Below are 27,168 nucleotides of genomic sequence, written 5' to 3'. Positions count from 1 at the left end.
TGAACATAATGTGTGCAATGTCACATAGATGAATTAATTAATTACAAGGGTGTCCATAAACATTTGGAAATATACTAATGTTCAGAGATTTGGGGTAATTTCTGTTTATTCTGTGTGCATTCGTCATGCAGTGCTCATAGTACAAGACATGCAGCTGTTGTGATGTAATGTAGAGAAATATATAGTTTTCATAATTAACAGGAATTCGCCTCCAGTGTGGCCCATAAAGTTTGAACATTGAACATTAAAAGATTTTTGTCCTCTATAATTCTGCTACTACTGTGAGAAAGGTGTTAGAATTTGGCTTATAGCAATATACAAATGACATTAACAGACCTGCTTTTTCTTGGAGACGGGTTGTATTGCAAAATATGCCCTCCAGCATGACTTTTTGGACTTATTCATAGTTGTTGTACCTCACAGATGACAGTGTCTTATCATATTCAGTCTGTGTCGAAATCAACTTTCTGTCTAGCCATGTCAGAGCCAGGTGAGTAGCTCAGGGCAAATTGGTGACTAATGAATATCTAGGTACCAGTGAATCAGGAATTTATAGGAAATACCATAACAAGGATAAATGATGTGATAAACATTGCCTTTAGGGTACATTTGTACAAAGCAAATGTTGATCAATTATGAATAATATTGTAATAATTATAATAATATATTAATAATAAATAATAATATAGTTCATTGGGTAATTAAAAATGTTTATTGATTATTATAGATGTTTTAACACTTAAATTGCAGTAGAAGTAATAAATATACATTTGACCATTGGTCAAAAAGCATTGTTTGGGAAGGAACGTGTTAAATAATAAAAAACACTAATAGCATTCCAGGGGATGGGGCAAAACATTTTAAGCCTTTGGGAGAAGACAGGCTGAGAACAGTAAAAACAGCCTGAGAAAAAAGGATTGTAAATAATGTCAGGCTGTAGGAATGGAACACAGTGACAGCTGTGTGCCAGAAATATATAATGTACACTGTTAAATACAATGTACAGCATATGTGTGGTGTGTTCAAAGCTTTAGATACAGTACATACCTTTCAGTTTTCAAACATTCCTAATTACTCTAGAAATGTAAAATAAATAAATGAAAAAAGCAGGTGATAACACAAATGAGCATTATTTTAGTAATGTAATTATGTTTAATATTTAAATCATGCCAGAAATGTATGGTGAATGGACCAATACAAGTGCTCAAAATGACTTTTAATAAAGTGTTTAATAAGAAATACTCTTTACTAAAATTTGTAAGTTAATAATTTATCATATTCATATTAATTAGTTTGGTGGTGTGCTGCAGTGGCTATTTGCCTGTACTGGTTGTCAGACATACACAACTAAACATGGCTGAGGTCAGTAATATTTTATGCTGATACATTTAATTGGTTGTTTAAGTAAAAGTAGTACATTCACATTTGACTTGAGCAACTTGACTGATAAGCAAGAGGTTTAGTGAAAATATATTTATTTATTTATTTGGTCTTGGGGTTTAATTGAATAAGAAGACTTCGTTGTTTATAAAAATAACATTGTATTAATATTTTAAAATAGTCAGATATCAATTAATAAACAGCCAATTTGTAGATATCAGTAAAGCCCAAAAGTGTGGCCTTTGAGTTCCAGCTGCAGAGGTAAATCTAGTCAATACATGTTATGTAGTAATCTAAACAGTATGAGCAGGTTAGTACTCTTAACATTCTATTGTCCTCAAAGGGAAAGGGGGAAAGAGTGTGTAGGTACAGACATACTGTAAGTCTTAAACGCTGTGAATTAACAGTAATTTCTCTGCCCACATCAGGCCACAGATCACAGTTATATGAAGTGGTTAAATTGCAAACGAATGTCAGGGCTGTGTGTTGCATAAAATCTTTCTGCCAGACCCAAACTGTGGTTTGTTTTAATGGATTTTCCAAAGCTCTCTTGGTTGGTTGCCACAGTGACGATGAGTCCTCCTACAGCCAAAGTGAGTTCCCATGTTCCTCTGAGATGTGAATCAGGTGGGTGTTCTCTCTGGGGTCTGAGTGTGCAGTAAAGTTTCCATTTATCCCTTCATATGGAATGTAGCTAACTTTGTGGAGTAGGTGTGGGAAGTAGCTATGTGTGCAGAGGATAAAATGAGATTAATTATTCTATGAATGGGAAGTGTATGAATTGAACTGATATGGAGTCCCTCTATGTGTTGTACTAACAATTTCCAAAATTGCTTTTATGACATCTGGCTATAAACACATCAAAACACAACCAACCAATTAGACCTCAATGAAATGCAACCAACATTTAATAGACCATGACCTCATACTTTCAGGGTGTTCCTAATATTACTGCCTGTGTCAGTGTTGTCACTTGAGTGTGTAGTCTTTCTCAAATATCTTGTCACTGTCGTAATGCTGGCCATGTTTTGTAACAAGGGATTCCAGTAAAAGTGTGTGACACATTCCTACATTTCTTAAGTTCTCTGTTATATCAGTTGGATCAGTGCTATAGAAGAACCATGTTCCTATTCCTAAGAGCATTTACGTGTGTGGTTCCACGTAATATTACTGATGAATGTTTTCTTCCAATGACTATGAAAGGATCATTATTTTGAAGAATGCTGGAAAAAGACCTATAACAAATATAGAAACATAATTCACATTGTAGGTGAGTTACAAACCTGTCAAATATAACTCTGCCATATACCCAAGCAGTCATACATTTTAATAATTAGCATTTGGAAATAAACCATGATGAAATGTGTTTTATTGATATAAAATGCTATAAATTCTACTGTAAACAAGTGTAAATCTTGTTACTACCACCCTCCTTGTTGAGCAACTGTTAAAACATATCCAATATACAGGTAGGGGGCTCCCAGGTGGTGCAGAACGTTCCTCACAGCCTTCTAATTAACCAAAATGAGTAACTGAAGAATGACTCAGTAAAAGATTCTTTAGGGGAAACAGTGTAGTTCATCTGTGGCGCCTATTCAAAGTGCCCTTTGTAAACAGTTTTGTTTTTAATAGTGGTGTGTGAAATCTGTCTTCCTTTACTTCATGATCATTTTACTATTTTTCCTGTGTCTCTAGATACAGTCATGGATATTGAGTCAGTGCCATATCATCAGATCATAGACGCTTTGTAAAAAAGGGAAACATTACCCGTCTCCTTGCTTTTATATTCCCCCTCTCTCCTTGGTCTCTGTCGCCAGACACTCAGTCATCTGTAGAACTCAGAGCATGCAGGACCTGTGTGTGAGCATGTGCCATGGAATGCTGGCCCTGTGCAACCAAATATGGCAGTGTGATGTGTCAGCTTCACCAGAGGGTGCTAGCTGGACAGATGTGAAGTTGAATAATGGTCTTAATTGGCCCACAAATGTGAAAACTTTGGATGAGCTACCCTTCAGTGGGATTTCTAAGGTATTGGAAGGAAGTCAGAGACTGAACTGGTCAAATCACAGTTGGAATGGATGGTAAAAGACAAAGCAATTAGGCTATATTTCTGCACATTCATTTTCAGGGCTCATATTTTAACTGTAAGTGCCTGTGTATAGATTTATGTGTCAATTTCTCACTCCTTTAAATACATAACTTACCATTTTTTTTGTTTTTGTAGCCTTAGCTCAGTCATTTATAGTAGGACCTTAGAACTGGTCAGGGTCGTAATGAGTCCAAAGCCTGTCCAAAAGCATTGGCCACAAGGCAGGAACACACCCTGGACAGGTCTACAGTCCATCACAGAGTCGACTATGATTTTCTAAGTAAATTTTAAAATAATACATAAAATGCTACATTACAAAAATCCTAAAATTAAAGGGGGTAACACAAGTAAAGGGTGTATGAGCCATCAAATTATGTGACTATACAAGACAAAAAAATCTACAATAAAAGAACCCCCATTGTACAATAATATTCCCCATTCTATACACCATGATCTCTTTTGTTATTATGTATCATCTTTATTAACACTGGACCTATCTACTTTCGCTAGTCTGGCACAGGAAAGTAAGAACTATGAGTGTACAATGCAACAGGATGAGTGGGTGTATGAGTGAGTGGGTTAGTAATTAGATTAGGATGCACTCTCAGAAGGTTCACTGACTCTGATGAGTTGCCAAATCCTGTCAAAGCCAGCAACCAGAGTTATCTGGGGTAAAAAAAAAAAGAAGCATGACTTGGTTTTCCAAAGACCAACACAATATGAAGGATAGTTGTCTGAGAAGCTATGTGTGTGTGAAACAGTAAATGAGGGAGGAGAAATGGCTCAGGCTGAAAAAAAAAGCACATAGACATGACCTCATAACTTCCGTTAGTTTGAGGGGGAGGGGTTCTGACTTGTATAAAAGGCAGCGAAATTCACTCACACTCTCAGTCTAAGCTTGACAAGCAATAGAAGAAGACACATTTACAAACTTAAATAGTGAAAGCTACTACTTTCAGGTAAGGACTATGTCTTGCTTGCACTTTCTGGATTTAACTTGTGCTTTTCAGACATTCTTTTATGGGATTATAGTTAAAAAGCTGTTGAAGCTGCTATTATTTTTCCTCATAATAATATTGGTGCTGCAAGGTCTACTTTACGTATAGCTATGTGTTATTTGCTTTTTCAGCTGGTTAGCCCATTATTATTATTTTGAAATGATTTGGAATACTCTGGTCTCCTTATATATTTAGAACATCTTTTTATTTACATTGCATCACCTGGTTATGGTTATAGTCTTGTTTAAATCCTTGGCTGCATTACAGCTGTTTGATTCTTTAATGTAGGACAGAACAGCTGCTCATATCCCAAAAATGTACATTTGGACACTTTCTCATTCAGTACTTATTTTAAAATGAATAATATTAAGGCTGTTAACCCCCTTAGATGCACTAACATACTCTAATCTTCTTGGACATTTTTACAACACAACACAACACATGTTGAAACATTTTTGCTAGTATCTGATTGCCTTCATCCACAAGAGCATTAGTGAGGTGTGGTAGTGATGTTGGGGGATTAAATTGGGGACTTTATAACCTTCTGATGTTGATGCTTAGCATTTGATATGCATCCAAAGCATCAAGCAATGCTTGCATGATTGCTGTCAAGTAAAATGTGTATACTCACAGGCACATGTTGAATGCTGCTTCTTTTGAGTCTTGGTGTTTGTAAGAGTAAGAATAGCTCATGTAAATGAAAAAAGTATTTTGTGAATAGGCTTTTTGAGTGATGGAAAAGTGAGTCAGGTTAAGCAAACATGAACAGCATAGCTCTGTATTTACACTGTGGGTGTTGTAGCATAGAGGGGAATATGTGACCCAAAACCACGTTCACAGATTTCAATGTTCCTTGAGGTTTGGCTGCGGACCATTTGTTTTCAGGCAACTTTTTTTTATTTCTAAGAGAGCTGAGCAGCTTAAACAATTCAGAGCAGTATATGCCAAAGCCTGGGTTAAAGCACCCCAAATTGTGATGCAAGTTTCACCACTGCTTTAAAAAAAATACCTTGGTGAAAGGTTTTTAATAGGTCATATTTATTCATTCAAAGCTTTTTAACGTTTATACATTAATCACACACTCAGAGGGATTTACAATTAAATCATGTTACAGAAGGCAAATACTGGTTTAGCGTAGAGTGATTATTCATGTGGGGAATCAAATGCTAATTGATTGTGTTGAAAACAGTGATACTACCCATTGAGTTACGTAGGCAAATACCTTACAGTCTTGACACTTCTTATTCTTCTATCCCAATGCAGAATGCAGACACTCGTTGTGTTCTTGACCCTCGCCTTTTATGGATCAACGCTGGGGAGCCTCCTGCAAAAGCAGCAAACAGATTTTGGACTGCGGGTTTTCTCTGAAGCTGCCCTATCCTATTCAGACCAAAATTTTGCCATGTCGCCTTACGGCATCTCTTCAGTGATGGGTATGGCTCAGCTTGGAGCTTACGGCAGCACACTAGCAAGCCTCAAAAGTCAGATGGGCTATTCTCTGAAAGGTAGGAATAGAGACAGCACGTTAAAATATGGTTATAAAATATTTTTATCAAAAGATGTAGTTTGGTTGCAATGTCATAACATTCTCTAAAAAGCAATATAATTTACTTACAGAACGTGGAATGGCACGACAGCAGAGGCTACTCCAGAGGGATCTGGACAGTGAGCATGGAGTGGAGGTGGCTAGTGGTGTAATAGTGGACAGAAAGCTGATCTTAGAGAAGGGCTTCAGGCGCAGCCTTTCCAAAGCATTTCAGAGTGTCCCCCACCAGGTGGACTTCAGCCAGCCAGAGGCAGCCCTGCAGGTCATCAACTCCTGGGTGTCAGACAGAACTGGAGGTATGTTCTATGTGTGCGAGCAAGAGCAAGCGAGCGATAGAGAAAAGCTAATCTGAGTTTGCGTAAAGAACTTTTCAAAATATAAACATGTGCTCAACAAAGTAATTGTGTTACATTTTTTCTTGAACTATACATTTAACCTAAGAAGAGATCATTATTTTATTTGGTGTAGAGTCAGGGGGATTTTGTCACTGTATGAAACTGTAAACTTCAACAGTCTTTAAGCGGTTTGGATAACTCTAAATGACTGGATGCTTTTATGATTCTAAAACCTGGTGTAAATGATTGTTAAAGTGTTTACTTGTTATACAGCAGTTACAGACTGGACATTGCAACACGTTCTGAACTCTGTCCTCCTCCTCTTTGCTCAGGCATGATGCCAAACTTCCTGCCAGATGGAGTGCTGAGTGAACAAACACGCTTGGCGCTAATAAATGCCCTACACTTCCACGGCCTCTGGAAGACACCTTTTGACCCCAAGCTGACCATGGAGATGCTTTTCTATGGTGCTAATGGCAGTGCAGTGCCAGTGCCAATGATGAGAACAACTCAGAAGTTCAACTATGGTGAGTGTATCAGATGTATTGACTGGGTCCTAATTGACTGCTTTGTTTGTCCATTTTAATAGGCCAAAATTTAAAAATCCATGGGTTTACTGACATAAGCAGAAATTCTGTCAATAACACAAAGTCAAGAATGTGATGCTGTGACAATGATCTTCTGCTGAGTTTAAAAATTTCAAAGCAGAACTGAGACTTTTAAGCACTATCCGATTTTTTCAACTACTAGTGTTAGCTTAATTATTAATCCAAAATGATAGTGTACTGGAGTTGTTAAATACTCATAATTGGTACTGGAATCTAGAACTATAATTTCATAACTGTTGTGCCCAATAAATAAATGAATGAAAAGTGAGGTTTGAATTAATTTCCAGTTCTTAAAGTTCTTAAACAAACATTTCTCTCCATCCAGGTGAATTTGTTACCAAGGAAGGCACTGATTACGACGTCATTGAGGTGCCATATGAAGGGAATGCACTGAGCATGTTCTTGGTGTCATCGTTTGAGAAGGATGTACCGGTGTCCACTCTGATCAAAGAGCTCAGTAGCAACAAAGTCCAGGAATGGACAAAGCACCTCAAGAAGGTTAACCGCCAGCTGGTGCTACCCAGGTAAGAGAGAAACTCTTCTCAACTGGTGACTCTATTTCAGAGTGAGACATTTTAGACTATGAGTCTAATGCAGGTATCAATGTTATGTCTAGGTTCTCCATTGACACAGAAATTGATCTGAAGTCTACACTGAGCAAACTGGGTCTCGGGGACATCTTTAGCCAGAGCAAGGCAGATTTCTCTCGCATCACCAGTAAGTATATTTAACTGTATTTTTTCCTTTTTATGTAGGCCCTCTAATGGCCACTCAACAAAGACATTTTAAACAATCAAATAAAATATTTTCTACTAACACTGGTAGGCCACTGTTAGCTGCAGAAATGGTTAAGATTGTATTTAACAGTTCTAATAAAAAAATATTGTAGAGACACAAAAGAAAATGCTTTTATAAATGTCATTGTTTGTAAGTTACATTACCAAAATTTGATTTATGTTTTTAAAGAAAAAATAATGCAAAACAGGTAGAAATTTAAGGACAGGTTCTTTAGGGAACTAAAACATTTAACATTACATTATATGACATCAGAGTTGTTTAAAGAGTTTGATGTTATACCTAACGTCGTTATCTTTCTGCCACAGCTGAAGAACCACTGTGTGTATCTGATGTCCTGCAAAGGGTTAAGATTGATGTGAATGAAGAGGGAACCCAGGGCTCCTCTGCCACAGGTACAGACAACTACTACTTATAATCATCACTAACCGCTTTAAATTGCCACTATCCACTGGTAAAACACTCCAATATTTTTCTAAATATATGAACTAGAAATTAATTACATGTTTGTGTTTCTATAGCTGCCATAATCTACTCTCGTATGGCTATAGAAGAGCACATGTTGGACCGTCCATTCCTCTTTTTCATCCAACACAAGCCAACAGGTAGGTTTTGCTCTCAGCTAGTTTGAGTGTGAATTGTTTGTAAGTAATATCTTTGCGCATATACTAATGTATCGGTTTTATTTCACAGGTTCTGTACTATTCATGGGTCAAGTCAACCAGCCTCAGGGTCACTAGAAACCCAGCACTTTGTTTACACCCGAAGACTAAAAGCATTATTAACATATTGATGGTGTTCACTGTCAAACAACTTACTACTGAGTTTATGCAGGTTTGGTGTCAAGATAAAGAGAACACCACTAGAAAGTGTACTTTGGAACCTACACCTCAAAGCAAACATATCATTACGAACTAGCGTGTTTAAATGTAACCCGTCTGTCCAAGTGAAAAAGCCTTTACAACAAAGTCTATGTCTCTAAAACCTACTGACTACTAGAAACCAAACATTAATAAGAAAGGAACATACAGTATGCTTGTGGTGGAGAAAAAGATGAAGGAAAACATCACTGTACATCAGAAGACAACAAATGTCACTGTAATTTGGGATTAGGGGCACATTTTAATTCATTCAGAGGTGGAATGCTTTTAAAAAGCCATAATCCCTGTAATCCACTCTAAATGAACTTTAAGCTTAGGGAAAAAATCCTTATAAAACTGAATATTTTCTGTCCTGTAAAAACAAGTTGTATGAATTTTTCATGGAGGATGTTTTGATATTTATGTTTATATTGCATATTGTATTCAGTGTTATTTTTCTGTCTAAAGCTGTATTTTTGTATTATTGTATATTTATACTGAAGGTTTTATTTACATGAAGATGACGCATTTGCACATTATACAATAAAAATTCGTTAAAAGATCTCTTGTGGTCTAGATACTGGCGACACCTGGTGTTCACAGATCCATTTCACTGCAGAGGGTTTAAACGTAAAGCACAGACTGTATAAGAGTCTTATATATCTCATTATCTTATAGTCGAATGATTATCTTAAACAATTTGATACTGTCTATGGTTTAAAGAGGAATTTTACAAATGTTCTTTAAATATCATTAAGATGAACACAAAGTTATTCAGCAATGTTTTGATGTGACATATGACATTATAGAGACTTATTCAGAAATATTCACAGTGATGCCGATATAAAACAGATGAGCAAACAGATGGGTAAGATTTTAACTTAATTTTATGTCAGAGGGTAAATGTTTAAAGAAGATGTAAGGCAAAATAGAGTTCAAAGACTTATTTTAATAAGTACTCAAAGCACTTGCAGTTGCCAGCAGCAGCGGCTAATCAATGGCTCATCTTTACCAAAGACAACCAGCTACCATTAGAACACTGTCAACAAGAACTGGCGGCCAGTAGCTGCTGGTTTACTACTGGTGGCTGCAAGGAACCACCTACCAATTAGATACTGAACCCTAGCACTCAGAAACATGTATTACCCCAAAAATTTGCAGGTTCGCTTTTATTTTACCTCCTTCAAAAAAGACCTATGTTCAGAGGTCGCTTTGGCGTTTAATAAAATGTCGATATTTCGTCTAAAAAAACATCCTCTTGTCCTTATTCAATCGATCGGTGACCAGTTCTGAGCTCGCTCTTCTCATTTTTGTAAAATATAGTTTTAAATCTAAAAACAGGTTTTTAGTTAACATTAACCATAAAAATAGAATCCTTTTCGCGTGTTTGCACGTGGAAGGCCACACTCTGTCTAGCAAATGTGATGTAAAACCTACCGAGGCCTATCTCCGTTACCATGGAAACGAGCTCAGCCTTCGGGTTTGTCATGGCAACGGAATCCGACCACCTCGCACACGCCAGCGATGCCACCGCCTATCAAAAGTCCCCCGATTAACCCAGAAAGGCAAGGCTAACAAACGGTGTATTTGGGTGTGAAAGGGAGTTGAACTCTTCATAAACACAGAGAGTGACACGCGTTTCCGAGCCGCGGCTGATTTCTCCGGCTGTACAGTGCAGCCCGTTCACACCTCTGTGTGTCTGTCGTACGCAATGCGCATGTTCAGGGAGGGCGATGACGCTGAACTACCTGACTCCTCTCTCCCTCTGACAGACTCCCTTAGTGGGTCTACCAAACCCACCCGAATACTGACTCTGACAGACATGAAGCATTAGAGCTCAGCGTTTCTGATGAACAGAAGCCTCTGAAGTACACGGTGATCTTCAGGACGCTCTGGAGAAGCAGACAAAATGGTGAGCTTAAACTCCACTGCAGCAAGCACCCAGCACTTTGGCAGCTAACGTTAGCGGAGGAGCTAAAGCAAGAGAGCAAGCCAGGCTAGTTAACACGAGCTGGTTCAGACACCAAGGAGCACAAAAAACCACGACAAAACCTACCAGTGACTGACAGACCTGAGCTCTTCAGTTTTTTTCCAGGCGTCATAAATTATTTTTATCTGGTTTAAAATCACCCTGCCACAGGTGAGAGAGTAGCTTTTTTGATATGTGTCGAATGTGTCGATGTTGCAACTGTCGACCAAGAGTTTTAGCAAACCAGCTATAATGAAAACCGCCCGGTTACCTAGCACTAACTTACTTTTTAGGTAGCTCGTTTCTGTCCATTTCTAATGCAGCTTACTTCTATTAACATGAAATAAATCATTTAAGTACTTTAAAAGTTAAATACTTACCATTCGTTTTATAGTTAGGTATAAAATACCGGAAGTGGTCCTCTCACCTGTATAGCCCCGGTTTAGTCCACGGCTCAGCGAACCTGTAGCTGACTTGCTTATTCGCCAAGTTCTTATTCGAACTCACCATTCCACCTTAAACAGTTCAAGCACCTCAAGGCTTAAAGACTGATGCACCATTAAAGAGGGAACGGAAATTCCGCTCACAGCTGAGTTTAAGTGCTTTACACAAGCTTCAGAGAAGTTTATAATTACTTACCCGCAAGCCTTTATTTCCTTCGTCGGTTTCCTCCTTTATTTCCGGTTTTCCTTTTTCCTCTTTTGAGAAATATATTTTGCTGTTATTACAGCGAATACTGTAAGCCCACACGATTGATTTATAATTAAATAATGAATAGTATCATAAATGATTAAGTATGATTATTGATTCTAGTGTATATACGCATTTACTCAACATCACTTTGATCCCATTCCAATATGGTTAGTGACAGATTGTTTTATCTTTGAAACCAGCCACAATTCTCCCTGACCAGTTCTAATTTTTTTTCTCATGTCCCAAATGTTTTCAGGACAGTAATAGTGCTGACCACAGAAGATATTACAGTCTGCTAACTATAGCTGCCTTCTGTGCTGAAGCAGACTCTTCCTTGCCACTTGTAGACAATTACAGCACATATTTGACACTGTGTAATACACTGGTAGGAGCCTGTGAGAAACCACATTTACAGTAGGTTTCATGAAGTAAAACAGAAACAGTGTTTGTGTTGATGTGCTTTTTGTGCAAGAAAGGAAGATTGGAAATTCTGGTCACACTAGGAATACATTTTACTGATAAAGTAAATAGGGTCCAGCACCTGTTTGGACACAGTCTAACTAAATCTAGACTCCATACGCTTGATAATACAAGGTGTACACAGGTTCTATACAAGGTGTACACAGGTTCTATACAAGGTGTACACAAGGTGTATACGTATTCTTGAACTCTGTCTGTTTGTCCAGACATCTAGATGTTTGCAAATGCAAAAGGCAGACTTTTAAAATGATGTTGTCATTGAAACAATAAACAAAAAATTGACATTTTCTTTTTTTAATTAATTAATTAATTAATTTATTTTTTTTTTTGTAGCAATGATATAATTGTGTTGCAATACTGTGATTATATAATTAAGCCTTTAAAACCTGCAGATTCAGAAACTTGCAAGAAATTACATGTGTTCCAGGTGTTCTGGAATATCCACCAGATGTTGTCCATTGCTATTCACAGTATTTGCTGAGTTAATTATATAAATAACTGCCACTACTACTTTAAGCCACCAACTGAGAATTTTTTGAGAATAACCTCATTAGAAATCTCTCAGAAGATTTTAAACAGGCTGTGAGAAAAGGGTAATATATAACTAATAGGTTGTAGGCTCTTATTTTAGAGTATTAGCAGTTTGCAGGGCAAGTTTTATAGACTTCCTGGATTTAACAGATGTCCCGGAAGGAAGAAAGGAAGTACTGTTTATAAAGATAAAGCTTTGTCTGTTGAAGTAATATGTGCACTCTTAAAAGACTGAATCTCTGTAAAAAAAAAAAAAAAGATGGGAATCACTTTTTTTTTCCATGAAGCTATTAACAGCATTTAAGACATTAACACATTATGATGAGTGTTATTAAAATGTCAATAACAGCATCATTGTTGTGACAGTAGAAATTTATGCCGTGTGACCTTGAATATAGTAGACTTTGTTTTTTTAACTATAATGTAAGCTTTCTTTTCCTCTTTTTGTGAAAATAGATAAACACAAACAGCAGAGAACATTCACCTCTGTAAGTAAATGACTAGATTAGCTGTGCTCTACTATGCTTGTACTGTAGTTTTTGTGTTTGATGTATTAACTGTAGATACCAAGCAAATGTTCAGCTGATGTTTCGCTTTTGCATGGTGTTTTGAGACTAACATTTGTCAGGAGAGAGTTCTCACTGATCATAATAAATTGTCAACCCAATTATGCATCCTACATCAATTTTACTAAGCTTTTTTAGTTGTGATCTGTCTCTGTGTGTGTCTTTTTTATAGATGACATGCAGCTTAATAAAAGCTGCTAAATATAAATCTAAAATAAGAGCAAGTACATTTTTTTGTCTGATCCTGACACAGATGAGCAGAAGGTAGCCTTTCTCTCTTAGGAGGATGCTATTTTTGTACATGGCCTCAATTAATCTTTCTCGTGCATGCCTCATCACACCAGGCTAGAGAAGAATGATAATTTCAGATTAGATTAAATTTCCAATACTAACAATGTATTATTGGGAATAATTGGTGCCTACGAAAAATATAGGCATTAGAGTGGACATAGCTGTGTTTTGGACAACATTTTGCAAGAAAGATGTGTTTGTTTCTAGGGTTGATAAGGCCTAGTTATAAAGGGAATAGCCTGTGTGCGAGGGTTATAACCTGACAAAAACCAGAACATTGACCATTGTGTCACCTAAGGGCTGTTTTTAAAAAAATGCTTTACTTCAGTTTTCACAAAACATGGATTAAACAGCAATGAGGTCTGAGCTCACTCTGATATTTTAGTATGGTAATTAGATGATCTTATATAGTCTGAGGCCTTAGGTTTTTCTTGCTTTCAGAAATTGGTATTTTCATAGAAAGTGATAAATTACTTCACATTACACAACAATATTCTTTTGTTTATATGTCATGAACATCACATTTATTTATGCTCGATGTTGCATGTTTCTTGAAAATGAGTTACTTTAAAAATATTAAACTCAACTCTTTAATAGGATTTATTGCAGCACAATATATGAAATGCTGAATTAAAAAATCAAGTGTTCATACTTTCTAAATGCATTTTAAAAATGTACTGCTGATGCACATTCTGTTACAGCTTATGAAGTTTTTGTACTATTCGTTGTGAAAATATCCTCAAGACAATGATATGTTCTACCATCTCATCCACTTATACAACGGTCTGTAGTGTACTGTAAAATAACCTTGGGAAAAATATTAGTGAAACAATCCAGTGTATTCACTGCACAAATTTGATTTCACATGACTTTTAACAAAATAGCCAGGAGTAGTATAACTATTATTTTTCATGTTTATGCAATTGAAGTTGAAGGAGCAATACTGTAACACTGATAGAGAGTGTTTAAAATGTCTACTGTACTCCAAATTCAAAATACTAGAGAGCTTTATCAGCCCCGACCAAAACTCACATGGTTCCCAGATTGAGGATACTGAACTTACCAGAATGAGTGCAACATGACTTTAAGAAATTTTGAAATTCATTGCTGAAAAGAATGTTGTAATAAATGTATTACACATTTATACAGAAAAGTCTACATTATTTCATTAAAATATTCACTATGCAAGTTTTTCCTGTATTTACCAGCTCCATATTTTAATTATTAAATCCACGTAAAATGTGCCGCTAGTGTTGGTTGACCGATTAAACAGGCAGATAAATGCCATTTAGAGATAATCAGCATTGGTTTGTTAACAGGTTTGTTCAATGACAGCAAATCTAATCTAAAACCACTTGTGGTTAGTATTTCTCATATATATATATTCATTTCATTAATTAATGCAAAATCCATTTAAAGCAATGTTACTGGCTAAAATAATACCAATTAATACTGGAAAAAATACTGGAATTGTACATGATTTCTATTTGTTTTTTGCTTGTTTATTTGTTTGTTTGTTTGTTTGTTTTTTATTTAAACCCAAATATTGACCTAGAATTTTTTTTGTATAAATAATTACAGATGGCTCGACAGAAATCTAATACCTTAAAATTTTCATTCATAAGGTTTTATACAAAGTTGTTTTTTATTGCCTGTGAACATTCATTTAGTTATGTTTTTTCATTTCTTTCTTTTTTTTAAATAAGTACACTGCAGAGTTCAAACAGCAAAGACAATAATAGTGCTAAGTAAATGTTCCTTTAAGTTCAGCAATTTTGCATCTAATTTATTATTATTTTAAAAAATTCTATTTTATCAGTTACACAAAAAACAAACAAACAAAGATAAAAAAATAATGGCAAACTGTGTTTTTTAAACCCTAATTGGTTGACCACTATTAACTAGACAAGGTTATCTTCCTTATCTATTTTTCCTTCCACTTTAAAAGTCATTTTAGGAGGCACACATTTGCTTCACAAATTTCATATTCAGATTTTTAGATTCTTAGATTGGTAAATTTACAAGGCTGATATATTCATCAGCTTCCTGTTAGAATTTTCTGTTCCACCTTAAATAGGTGACACTGTGAGTCTGAATTTAGCTTTTGAAACAACACTTTTCCCTCACTTTCTTCATTTAAAACACAAAAACCACTGAGTGTACACCTTTAATCCTGCTGGCAATGTGGAGAGTGGAATCAGTACTGGGGCATGGGTAGTGGGTGTGATCATAGGCCAAAACACAACATTGTGCTCTGGAATGGACCACTTCACAAAGGAATACTGACTGTAGCACTGCTGTCAGATGCCAGTGCTTCAACTTCGCATGTTCTTTGTCATCTCTGATGACACACCCTAATCAGTTTATGATTAAGTACTGTAAACGTGTTGCATATTGCTCCTCTAATATAAAGTAACCCATCTACATTTGAGTTTATTAGACTATTAATACTAATATTACAGCAGAATAACTGGTGGCTTACATTTTGTAAACAAACAAAAACAAATTGAGGCCAATCAAAACTGCACTGACAGTTATAAAGTTTTAATTTAGCATATAACGTGTACAAATGCCATTTAAAAACATTTTTGTAAAACATAAAATTGTAATTCGTAATGCAAATAGTCCCCTCTTCTTTTGTCATTTTTATTTTAAAATGTACCCCTAAAAATATGCTGCAATCATCATCGCTGACAGTGAAATCACCATCTTCAAATGATCTAAACCAAAACTGACATACACCTGGATACAATATTATCCACAAGAACAGAACTAATCAGTGCTAATGCCTTTTCAGTGCTGTTTCCTTGATAGAACTCATAATGAATGCAGCGACATATACATTCTTCCTCATTTGCCATTTTTAAAAAAATTAGGTAATGTTTTGTTGTATTTTATGAAACTTTTACATTTTTTTAAATACTACATGTTACCTTAAAATGACAAAAGAGCAGGAGAATGTTTAAATTTTTTTATTAAAATAATATTTTACAAAAAAAGGGTTTAAAACTTATTTCTACACCTAATACATGTTCAGTGCTCTTCCACATACCAAAGTATTTATATTGAAACACATAACTTACTATTATTTTAAGCCTGAAATTTGTTTTCTATTCTGATTCAGCATTTGTGATTGATTTTAATCTGATAGTTTCTAGCTTCTAGTTATTGCATCTTTAAATACATGCATCAGGCAAGTGAACTGATACAATACAGACAGGTCTACTAGTTGTATTAAAGCTACAAATGGAATGAGTTCAGTGAGGAATAGTGGATGTAGGCCAAGGCCACAGGGGGAAATTCTCCTCTCTCCATCTCTATTCTTAAATATTTAATAGACTTGAAATGTATAGGTCTAGCTCATATTTTAATGTTGAATTGATAAATGATGAATGATGGACTGTGGAGGACACAAACGGTTTGAACCAGTTTAATTAGCTAAAGCTGAACATTTATATATGCAGTTTACTTTTAAAGGCATAGTTTCGCCAAATGCATTTGATGCTTGGAATTCTATGTCTTTGCTCATCATAAGGTATTCTGTATGTAGTACAGATTTTTCATAGTTTGAAGATTGTTTTCCAAAGAATCTAGTTAATATTTACATGTACATAATGTTGGCAGCTCATCTTTGATGTCATTGGCTCTATTAAAGGAGCGGTTTTTCAGATCTCTTTTGAAGATATTAATGAATGATCCTCTTTATTGTCTCTCTCTCTCTCTCTCTCTCTCTCTCTCTCTCTCTCTCTCTCTCTCTCTCTCTATCTCTCTCACTCTCACTCTTTCACACTTGCTTTTTCTCTGTGTGCCTGTAGATGCGTTTTATGCTGCTGTTTAGCCGGCAGGGGAAGCTGCGGCTGCAGAAATGGTACACTGCCACAGCTGAGCGTGATAAGAAGAAGATGGTCAGAGAGCTCATGCAAGTGGTGCTGGCCAGGAAACCAAAAATGTGCAGCTTCCTGGAGTGGAGGGACTTAAAGATAGTTTATAAGAGGTAAGGTAACCACAAAAATGTCTAGCTGACCTACATATTGATCTAGTGCCTTTTATACCTTTTTTTTTTCTTCAGTGTATTTGAATAACACTGTGTTTGAAAAATAAAATATAAAAATAATAAAATAACAATAAAAAATTAAAATAACTGTATTTGAACAACACTACTTGCACAATGCACACATATGATAAGAATGCCGTGTTTGCTTGCCATACCCTTGAATTGAAAGGTTGAATTTTACATACAGTGAGTACAACAGGTACACGATCAGATGTGTGTGTGTGTGTATGTGTGTGTGTATATATATATATATATATATATTATATATTATTTTATTTATTTATTTATTTATTTATTTATTTATTTATTTTTAATATACAGGTTATATTTACTATATTTTTTTTTGCCACAATTTTTAGTGACAGGACATGCATATTATTCACTGCTCTCCTTCTGCAGCTAATTAATGTACTATGTTTACACCAGTGTACAATCATTATTGCATACTGCAATTTATTTAATTTACTTCACCCCTGACATGCACTTGGTCAACTTTGGTCAACTGCACTGCATTTTTATTTATTTATTTTTTTTATTTAATTTTTTTTAAATTTATTGTTTTTTGTTCTGCATTCTTGTTTTATGTAATTGTTATGTGTCTTGTGTTGTCGCTCATTGTTTGCACTGGTGCACTTTAGTTCTGTGTGAGTCATTTTATGTAGCACCTTGGTTGCTTCATTTCACTGTGTACTGTACACTGCGTATAGTTGAAATGACAAAATCCACATGATGGATTTTGGGTGCACAAACAAATTCCAAAAAGAAAATATTTACTATATGTATAATGTAGTATGGCCAGCACTGTCACTGATGCAGAGTATTTGTTTTTCTTCCTATGGCCATCTCCACTGCATTCATTCATTATTGGCATGTTGCTTTAGTTCATCATGTACAGAAACACATTATGTATTTATATGGATCATCTGGCAACAGAGTTTTTATCCTCTTCCATTAAATCAATACACAATTTGCACATATATTAAGTGACCTCAGATTGACTTATCTGAATGTCAGAGGTAGATTTTCTAACACTCATTTACTCTGATGCTCTTTTATAAACAGAAATCTTTTTGAAATCTGTTTGTTCTGTGTAAACTGCTGCCAGGCTGTGACAGCAGTTGACCTTAGGTGTCAGAATTTGGCACATCAGATTGTTGTCAGTGACGACTTCTCTGCACCAGTGCGACAGTGTGGATTTGCATGTTGCAGTTGCAAAAGTTTTGAGGTTTTATTCTCTTTACTGTGAGGCCAAAATAACATTTTTTGTTATTTCTATTCAAATGTAATTGCATTTCATTTACTTAATGAAGGCTATTGAATGTATTTATGACACGTTTGAACATGCATTTCTGGCTTTTCTTCCTGATTATTGTGCTATTGAGAAATGGCAAAAACACAATAAATATTTAAAGCTAGTGTTTTTTTTTTCCTTTCCAGAAGGATCGTACACAATTTGAAATCATATTCATATCACTTAAATATTATAATCACATAAAAATGTTGTGACCATATTTCTTTTAGACCTACTGTTCAATAGCTGAATATTGTTTTGGCCAAAAAAAATAAAAATAAAACTCCCACTACATTAAGAAACACATAAAACACATGAACACAAATAACATTATTTCTTCGTCAATGGATCAAACAATGTTTTTATCATATTAAATAAAAGCTCATGAATCATCTTACTGATTGACATTGAAAGTGAGACGCAACTAGCTATGTAGCACAAGGCATGAGTCATACATAATTATGCTATTGCAGTTTGATATATGGTAGCAGCAGTGTGAGTGTACTTACCTGCCTCACTTTTTTTGTCATAAAATCGCAACAAAATGGGGCCAAAATGATCAGGCCTATTGCCGTTTGTGTCTTCTGATCTATTCTATGGCAAATTTTCACCTTGTCTCTTCTTTTTGATTGAGTTGGGACATTGTTTTACAAGATTTATTAAAATGCAATTTAAAACAAATTCTCACAAACATACCCTTTCTCACTCTGTAGCTCTAGCTTTTTGTTACTGTGTGGTAGCTCTGTATATTTATCTGTTTTTTTTAGTATTTGAGGGGGTGTTCATTAATGTAAATTTGTGTTCTTGCCACAAGAGGGCTCTCACGGAAAAGCTTCTCGATTTACATAGACAAAATAATACACCTTAAAGTACAGTGGTTAAGAACTTATTAAAAGTGTGACTAATTCAGTAGAATGTTATAACAGATATTTCTGACATGGATTGCCAGTCATACAGACCTATAGCAGGGGTTTTATTAGGTATTACAAAAGAATGCTTTGTATACACAGTGAAATGCAGAGACATTATGGGCATTTTCAGAGTCAGATGAGTTGATTACATTGATTTAAGCTCTTCATAACTACTCACCGGCTGTTTCTGTCATTGCAAGTGTCTTTTAAACAGTTCAGCATACAGAAATGTATGTGCTTCTGTGTTTGAATGTGCATTTGTTACGAATGTATACGAGTGTAGGTTCAATTCCATGAGAATGCTGGTATACTGGAATCAGAATTTTGTAGTAGCATGTTGATTATTTGTTCATTCTTTCACTTGATGCTAATTTTGTCCTTGTGTGTATGTGTGCGTGTTTTTGTGTGTGAGCACAGGTATGCCAGTCTGTATTTCTGCTGTGCAGTTGAAGAGCAGGACAATGAGCTGATTACCCTAGAGGTCATCCATCGCTTTGTGGAGCTGCTGGATAAGTACTTTGGCAGTGTGAGTCATTCCTCAATTTTACCTCTTTTGTCTGTTTTTTTCTTTTCTTGCTTTTTCTCTCTCTCTCTTGCTGTCTCTCTCTCTCTCTCTCGTTGTCTCTCTCTCACTCGCACTTTTTCCCTTCTGCCCACTATTGTCTATTCTTATTTACCTTTTTAACTATAGCTATCTGATATTGATTTTGAGACAGTTCTCATTCTTACACTTTTTTACATTTCTTCTGCAATTTTCTGTATGACTAAATGTTACATACACTCTCTAACCTTCGTCAAGATATTTTAGTCTCTGAGAAAGATGAAGACCAGAAATAAAAGGATATGATGTACCCACAAAGTAAAATGTAATGTGAAAATATCATAAATTACAGAGACCACTTACTACTTGAATACAATTAGAAAGTCTGTGCTCTTCAAAATTACTGAACTCATGAAAGAAAATCAATGAAGAGAACTGATAAAAAACAATAAAAGTAAACAAAACATTTGCAAACATGTTGATAATTTCACATTTAGAAGGTTGTTTAGTGTAAAACAATGAGTGGCATCCTGTGTAATTGCATTTAATGGAGATGATATTCATGTTGTTCCTGCAGTTGATCGCTAATTACTTCTGCAACACACTTTTAGGGTTATGACTTTGAAGGTATATGAATAATTTTCACAAGACCATTTCAGTAATCAAGTTCCACTATATTAGGTTGTGTACTCATGTCTTGTAGAATTGTGTAGTCCACTGCTGAAAGTGAGTCATTCTATCTTTCGCATCATGTCAATTTTAGAAATTCTGGGTAGGTTTTTTTTTTCTATGATAAACAAAGGCTATTGAGTCTTGTGGTAAACAAAAACATTTTACAATCCCAATACTCTTATGACTCATGAGGTCATTTAACTGTCAGAATTACAATAAAGATACACTGATTGCCCCATATCTTTATGACCACCTCCTTGTTTCTATACTCATGATCCATTCTCTCAGCTCCACTGAACACAGGAGGACTCTGTAGTTCTAAATTTACAGACTGTAGCCCATTTATTGCTCTGCGCTTTTTGTTCGCTTCCTTTCACCCTTTTCTTCAATGGTCAGGGCCCCCACAGAGCAGGTATGATAAGGGTGGTGGCTCATTCTCAGTTCTGCAGTGACACTGACATGCTGGTGGTGTGTTAATGTGTGATACACTGATACGAGTGGTTCAGACACAGAAGGGATGCTCAAGTTTTTAAACCCCTCAGTGTCACTGAGAATAGCCCACCAACCAAAAATATCAAGCCAACAGCATCCTGTGTCCACTGATGAAGGACTAGAGGACAACCAACTCAAACTGTACCACAACAGATGAGCACCTGTCTTTGCCTTTAAGGTGGAACAACTAGGTAGTGTGTCTAACAGAGTGGACAGTGGACACCATGTTTAAAAACAGCAACAGCACTGCTGTATTTGATCCACTCATAACAGCACAACACACACTAACACCACCACTACCACCACGTAAGTGCAACGCTGAGAATGATCCACGAGTCAAATCATAACTGTGTGTGGGGTCCTGACCATTTGAAGAACAGGTAAAATATATTTAGGGACATGTTGCTTGAACAAAGGCTACAGCATCCATGTATTTAGAAAATATCATTAATTTTACCCTTAAAGAAACCTGCTTACACTCAGTGTTCCTAATATAATTTTGTATTAAAAGAGAAATGTTATTATAGTAGATAATCTATGCCACTTCACCCTGTTTGTATAGGTTTTTTTTTTTTTTTCAAGTCATCATGATGTCTCTTTTCTTTGGTTGTGTTTTCCCATCATAGGTCTCTAACATTTTTGTTGTCTTCTCCAATTGTTTGTCCCATATAGGTGTGTGAGCTTGACATCATTTTTAATTTTGAGAAGGCCTACTTTATTTTGGATGAATTTCTGATGGGAGGAGAAATACAGGACACTTCCAAAAAGAGTGTGCTAAAGGCCATTGAACAGGCTGACCTGCTGCAAGAGGTGGGTATTTTTATTTGTTTTTAATAATAGTAATAATAAATATATATTAAATATATATATATTTCTCTTTCCGATTAAGTATATGTTTTAGTTCTTGGTTCATGTTTTTTAGGTAAAACTTTAAAACTTTTCATTTTATAACATTGAAAGCAAATTTAATTTTTACATGATTTTTATCTGTATTAGCATTAGTGTATACTCCTAAAATACATTATTTCTATTTTAATTAATTGGTATGAGAGCCGAAGTTTATTTACTGGTGAAAAATGTCTAAAAAGTGAGCGCTACGGCATAATCAGAGTTGTTACTTAGCAACTGCTTTAAGCAGAATGATACAGTCATGAAAAATCTGTGCTGTTATGGCAAAATAAGAGCACAGTTAGAACTCATCTTTTCTTTTTTTGTATGACCAGAACTAACTGTTGTATCCTTAGAAATAGAGCGGCAACAACATCCATTTTGTGTCATATGTATTTCTGATAACACAATTGTGAATGCATTTACATTTTATAGTCATTTTCTAATTTTAATTTTTAATTAAGTTTTTTTTTTCTTTTGCCCATCTCAGGAGGATGAATCCCCCAGGAGTGTACTGGAGGAGATGGGTCTGGCATAGAATCCATTCCATTTTAGAGAGGACATCTTTAGGTACTATTGCTACATGTGAAGAAGGAATGGGCTTTTTTTTTTTAAAAGGGATTATTGGGAGGGAGGTTTAAAAATATACGGGACAGAGGAATGGATAAAAAGTGTTTGAAAACTTTGATACTACTGAGTTCAGCATGTGATTGTATTTCTTTTGAGCCCCAGAATTGTCAACATAATTATAAGATATCTGAAATCATTATTTTAGATCAAGGAATAGTGCAGGTTAAACACTTGAAATGAACACAGAGACATTTATTTGAAAAGAGTTCAAATTCCATTGAGCCTTACTACGTTCACAAAACTAGATTGTTGCATAATCTCAGCTTGTGCTGTGTAAGGACGTTCTCTTTTCCTGCAATTCCAAAACAAATATATACAGAAAAACTTTGATTATATTTTTGCTGCTCAGGAAAGATTGACAATGATCATTCATGCATGTATATTTTTAAATGTAATGCAAACTTTAGAATGAATGAAATGTTAAGACTTGGAACTGTTTGCATTTGCAGTGTAGGAACTGGGGCTGCACAATATAATAGTAGTGTTAAGTTGCTACATGTTGTGTATGTGTTTTACCTTTTGATTTAATAGGAAAAACATAACCTTCCCAGGATAATTTTGAATAAAATGCCTCTAGGGTCACATACATCACAGAAATATCATGTGCAAGATCTGTGTTCTTAGCGTTCATGACATTTGGTACAGTGGTAAATTTAAATATTGTAGGCTCCTCTAAAATCAGGATTGCAGAGGCCAATACTGTGATAATATTTAATCAGTGATTATATTGCGCAGCCCATGAGGGACCACATTGTGTGGGTGTGTTTGTGTGTGCGTGCGTGTGTGCGCACGCACGTGTGTGTGTTTGTTTATAGTTAGTGGGCGGGCTACCTGAGCTCTCAGCTGTTCGCTTGCGCAGTTTATCATTTAAAGCAGTTTTCCAGATGAGCCAGATTTAAAAATAAAACATGTGCGTTCCTGACATGGGGAAATAGGAGAGGAATATTGAATAGGCTTTTATGAGTCAATAGAATATTAGTTAGGCTGTTGCATATGGTCTATTCATTCTATTCCAGTTCTATGGATGACATCTGCGAAGTCTCTGAATGTGTATCTTTAATATAAAAACAAGACAAAAAAAATCCAACCCACAAAATGGCGCTTGAACCCATTTTCCCGTTTTGTCTGTCTACTTCCTGCTTTCCAAAGAGATGTTTCTGACTGTAAACGTGAAGTTGAGGAATAAAAAGGGAATATTTGAATAACTCCTCAAAAAACAAAGAAAGAGGGCTTTGACATCAAGTATGACGTAGTTTGGATAAAGTTTAAAAAAAAATCTTTTTAACGTGTCGTGTGAAATAAAAGGATGTTTTGAGAAGAGTTGTGTATATTTTTTTTTTCTTTAGTACTGAAATGTTGACGCATTCCATGGCAAATCACTCAGAAACACCTGTCCCCCATGTCTTGTAGCACATCCCTAAAAGGTACATGATGTTGAGGGTGCTCTTTAAACCCTCTTGGCGAGAAGGTTAATTGGATGCTTAGAGAAATGTGCTGGAGTTTAGAGGTTTCTTTCAGCTATTTGATGTCTTAACTGCAGGTGATGGGGATGTACCTTTTGTCCTGCTTGTGTTAAATTGTTCAAAACAGAACTTCAGGTTTACTGAATACAGAAGTGAAAATAGTTTTGAGTTGGTTTCCTGTTAATTAATTAGTGGGTTGCAGTACATTAAACCTTGTGTAAGCTTATTGGAATTGCATTCCATAACAATTGTACCAATTCACATTTTACACAGGGGACATTTGGGAATTACTATTGGGCAAATATGATGTTTTATTTAATATGTCAAATATTCAGTGCAAAAAAAATTAACTGTCAAATATGTAGTTCAATTTATGCTTAGTTTTTAATAAAGATCTGAATTTATAGTTTATCATCACATTTGGAATGTGATGAATTCTTAAAATTAGTTTTATTTTAAGTTAATTCTTTGTGCTGTTCAGCTTCTCAGTCATCTTAGAGTCATCTGTAGGGTCAGATCATCATTCTGGGCACAACATTTCTTAATATTTATTTACAGCTTCCTAGCATCCTAATATTTATTTGAAAACTGTGAAGATGCACATTTATTTAAGGAATCCAAATTTGATTATGATTAGTAGGAAGTGCCTGAGGAAAATAAAACCAGTTACTTTGGTTGTTACAAATGTCAACTTTTCTTTGCTTCCAATGACACTTTGACACAAGCAACTTGTCATGTTATGTGATACCTGGTTTTTGTATCCTCTGATACACAGGCTTCATGTTGTCTGCAGACAATGTTGATTCTGTGTTTGTTCAGGTGATTTGACATGGAATGACTCAATTAAGTAACTCAGCATGAGGGCATGTCTACCTGTCAGAGAAGTGTCAGGTAATCAAATCAGATTGTGTTTGAATGTAATTTTATATTGAAATAAAAACCCAATTTCATTGTACTTTTGAATCTGTATGGAGCTTTTTTCCCTTCTACATCTTTTCTCTTATTGTTTACAGACATGTCTTCTGACAGTCACGACTGTTGGAATGTTTGTGTGCCATTATAGAGAATGATGACAGATGCATTATAGGAAAATGTTTTTGTTATTTGCATGTGTGCAGCGGAGATGGACACTGAGAACTAGCACAGGAGGAAATAGGATGGAGAGAGAGAGATGGAGCATGTAAGTGGATGAGTCACCAGTCTTTTGTCACAGTGGTGCAGTGAAATTGACTGCATCACCATGACAAGAAAGACAAAGAATGCGGAGTGAAGGAGAGTAGGAAAAAAGATGAGAGTTTCATAAGATTCTGTAAACATTCTTCTTTATATCAGTTTCGAGAAGCGTAAACTGTAGACTTCTTGTCGTTTTGTCTCCGAAAACCTCAGATTTTTAATAATCTCTCTATCTCTCCCTTCTCCTGTGAATTTTAAGTAACTATTTATGTGTGATATTTCTTCAACATTCCAGCAAAAGTGACAATGAAATTCAATATTTTAAAAATGTCAGAATTTGTCAGAAGCAGAAAAAAAACAGATAATTGTATACTAACATAAACAACTCCATAATAATATAAAATTTCAGCCCACCATGTTTTTTCCCAGTCTCAACTTTTCAATAGCTACACATTCTTTTGGACCCATGGCACAAGTTATGTTTTTGCAGTGAACAGTAGGCTGGACAGTAAACACAAATAACTGTTAATGTGATGCAGTCTTGATATTCTTCATCTTGATTATCTCCTGTCTTGGAGAAAAATTATAGGAGAATAAATGAAAAAGCTTTAAGTAACTGCAGTTTATCTGATGTTGACAGAAATAATGGGTTAACAGGTCTTTGTAGTCCCATTTCCCATTTTGAATATCTTTTGATAATTTTTTGGAAACCTCTGTATTTTTCACTTAATTTACTTTTACTTTTGTCTTCCTTATGCTTTCTTATGATTTTATATATATATATATATATATTTTTTTTTCCTACAAATAAAAAAGAATAGAATTATCATGATGATATTAGGCGGCACAGTGGCGCAGCAGGTAGTGTCGCAGTCGCACAGCTCAAGGGACCTGGAGGTTGTGGGTTAGATTCCCACTCCGAGTGACTGTCTGTGAGGAGTTGGTGTGTTCTCCCTGTGTCCGCGTGGGTTTCCTCTGGGTGCTCCAGTTTCCTCCCACAGACCAAAAACACACGTTGGTAGGTGGATTGGCGACTCAAAAGTGCCCGTAGGTGTGAGTGAATGTGTGTGTGTGTCTGTTGCCCTGTGAAGGACTGGCACCCCCTCCAGGTTGTATTCCTGCCTTGCGCCCAATGATTCCAGGTAGGCTCTGGACCCACCGCGACCCTGAACTGGATAAGTGGTTACAGATAATGAATGAATGATGATGATATTAAAACAAGCAAATGCACACCCAGGTAAATTTAATGTTCCAGTTAAGTCTTTATTTTCTTAATTATTTCCTGTTCTTTGTGTTGAAATTGTGATGTCTGAAGTTTGGCTTCCTGCTTCATATTAGGTGGTCATTGACAGTTTATGATGTTTCAATCACAGAAGTAGAGAGGATGGAAAAGGTTATTAACAAGGCCATAAGGAAGTGGCTAGGGATGTCATAGTATTTAAGTAGCATGGTATGGAAGAGGGGTACTGGAGTTACCACTCAAGTTTAGTTGAGAAATTTTAAATGTGCAAAGGTGAGTCATGAGATGATTTTGTCAGGATCGAAAGATGCAGTGGTAAAAGCAGCAGCGCCATTCACAAAAACAGGAAGGAAGTGGAGTCTGAAAGGGGCCGTGCAGGTATCCAGGAACTCATTAGAAATAAGGGATGTGATTGGCTTACTACAATGTGGAAGAGCAGGCCTTGGGTCAGGTGATACGTGGAAAGCTTTTAGTAAGGCCACATCACCAGAGAGAAGGCAAATGATGACTAGTTTTATTTGGGAACAGGAGGAGGAGGCACTGTGTGCAACAGCTGTGTCACAGGCAAAACAAGGCCAGTGGCTTCGATGGGAGAATCTAGAGAAGTGGAAGATTTCTTGACAAGAGCTGTGGGGGATGGAGACAAGTCGTACTAAGCTTTTCCTGAAACAA

At 35.8% G+C, this 27,168-nt stretch overlaps 2 protein-coding genes and 1 long non-coding RNA gene across 3 annotated transcripts; 2 read left to right on the top strand and 1 right to left on the bottom strand.

Moving 5' to 3' along the window:
* Positions 1-1,561: 1,561 nt before the first annotated feature.
* Positions 1,562-6,282, bottom strand: LOC136707329 (uncharacterized). The gene is made up of 5 exons (XR_010804209.1): positions 6,083-6,282; positions 5,882-5,965; positions 5,690-5,791; positions 3,148-3,267; positions 1,562-2,615 (listed from the first exon to the last, which is right to left on the bottom strand). It is a non-coding gene; the product is annotated as an uncharacterized lncRNA (long non-coding RNA).
* On the top strand, positions 4,366-9,135 carry serpine1 (serpin peptidase inhibitor, clade E (nexin, plasminogen activator inhibitor type 1), member 1). The gene is made up of 9 exons (XM_066681321.1): positions 4,366-4,428; positions 5,731-5,972; positions 6,085-6,309; positions 6,681-6,875; positions 7,282-7,480; positions 7,573-7,673; positions 8,060-8,146; positions 8,273-8,356; positions 8,445-9,135. The coding sequence occupies exons 2-9, from the start codon at positions 5,732-5,734 to the stop codon at positions 8,489-8,491; spliced, it is 1,179 nt and encodes a 392-aa protein (XP_066537418.1). The 5' UTR covers positions 4,366-4,428; position 5,731; the 3' UTR covers positions 8,492-9,135.
* A 1,008-nt stretch (positions 9,136-10,143) lies between these two features.
* On the top strand, positions 10,144-25,022 carry ap1s1 (adaptor related protein complex 1 subunit sigma 1). Its single transcript, XM_066681632.1, has 5 exons — positions 10,144-10,523; positions 16,957-17,135; positions 19,815-19,923; positions 21,775-21,912; positions 22,481-25,022. Exons 1-5 carry the CDS (start codon positions 10,521-10,523, stop codon positions 22,526-22,528), a joined length of 477 nt encoding a protein of 158 aa, XP_066537729.1. The 5' UTR covers positions 10,144-10,520; the 3' UTR covers positions 22,529-25,022.
* The last annotated feature ends 2,146 nt before the right edge of the window (positions 25,023-27,168 follow it).

This window comes from Hoplias malabaricus, chromosome 9 (assembly GCF_029633855.1).
Source record: "Hoplias malabaricus isolate fHopMal1 chromosome 9, fHopMal1.hap1, whole genome shotgun sequence".
NCBI classification, from domain to species: Eukaryota; Metazoa; Chordata; class Actinopteri; order Characiformes; family Erythrinidae; genus Hoplias; species Hoplias malabaricus.
The sequence above is the reverse complement of the archived record's forward strand: the minus strand, read 5'-3'. Positions and strand labels throughout refer to the sequence as shown.

What these genes read in the sequence shown, in the direction of transcription:
- serpine1 (XM_066681321.1), top strand. Translation starts at nt 5,732, where the DNA reads ATGCAGACACTCGTTGTGTTCTTGACCCTCGCCTTTTATGGATCAACG. An exon ending in GATGGGCTATTCTCTGAAAG is followed by an intron (nt 5,973 to 6,084) that starts GTAGGAATAGAG and finishes ATTTACTTACAG; the next exon opens with AACGTGGAATGGCACGACAG. An exon ending in CCAGGGCTCCTCTGCCACAG is followed by an intron (nt 8,147 to 8,272) that starts GTACAGACAACT and finishes GTGTTTCTATAG; the next exon opens with CTGCCATAATCTACTCTCGT.
- ap1s1 (XM_066681632.1), top strand. An exon ending in TTAAAGATAGTTTATAAGAG is followed by an intron (nt 17,136 to 19,814) that starts GTAAGGTAACCA and finishes GTGTGAGCACAG; the next exon opens with GTATGCCAGTCTGTATTTCT. An exon ending in AGGCTGACCTGCTGCAAGAG is followed by an intron (nt 21,913 to 22,480) that starts GTGGGTATTTTT and finishes TGCCCATCTCAG; the next exon opens with GAGGATGAATCCCCCAGGAG.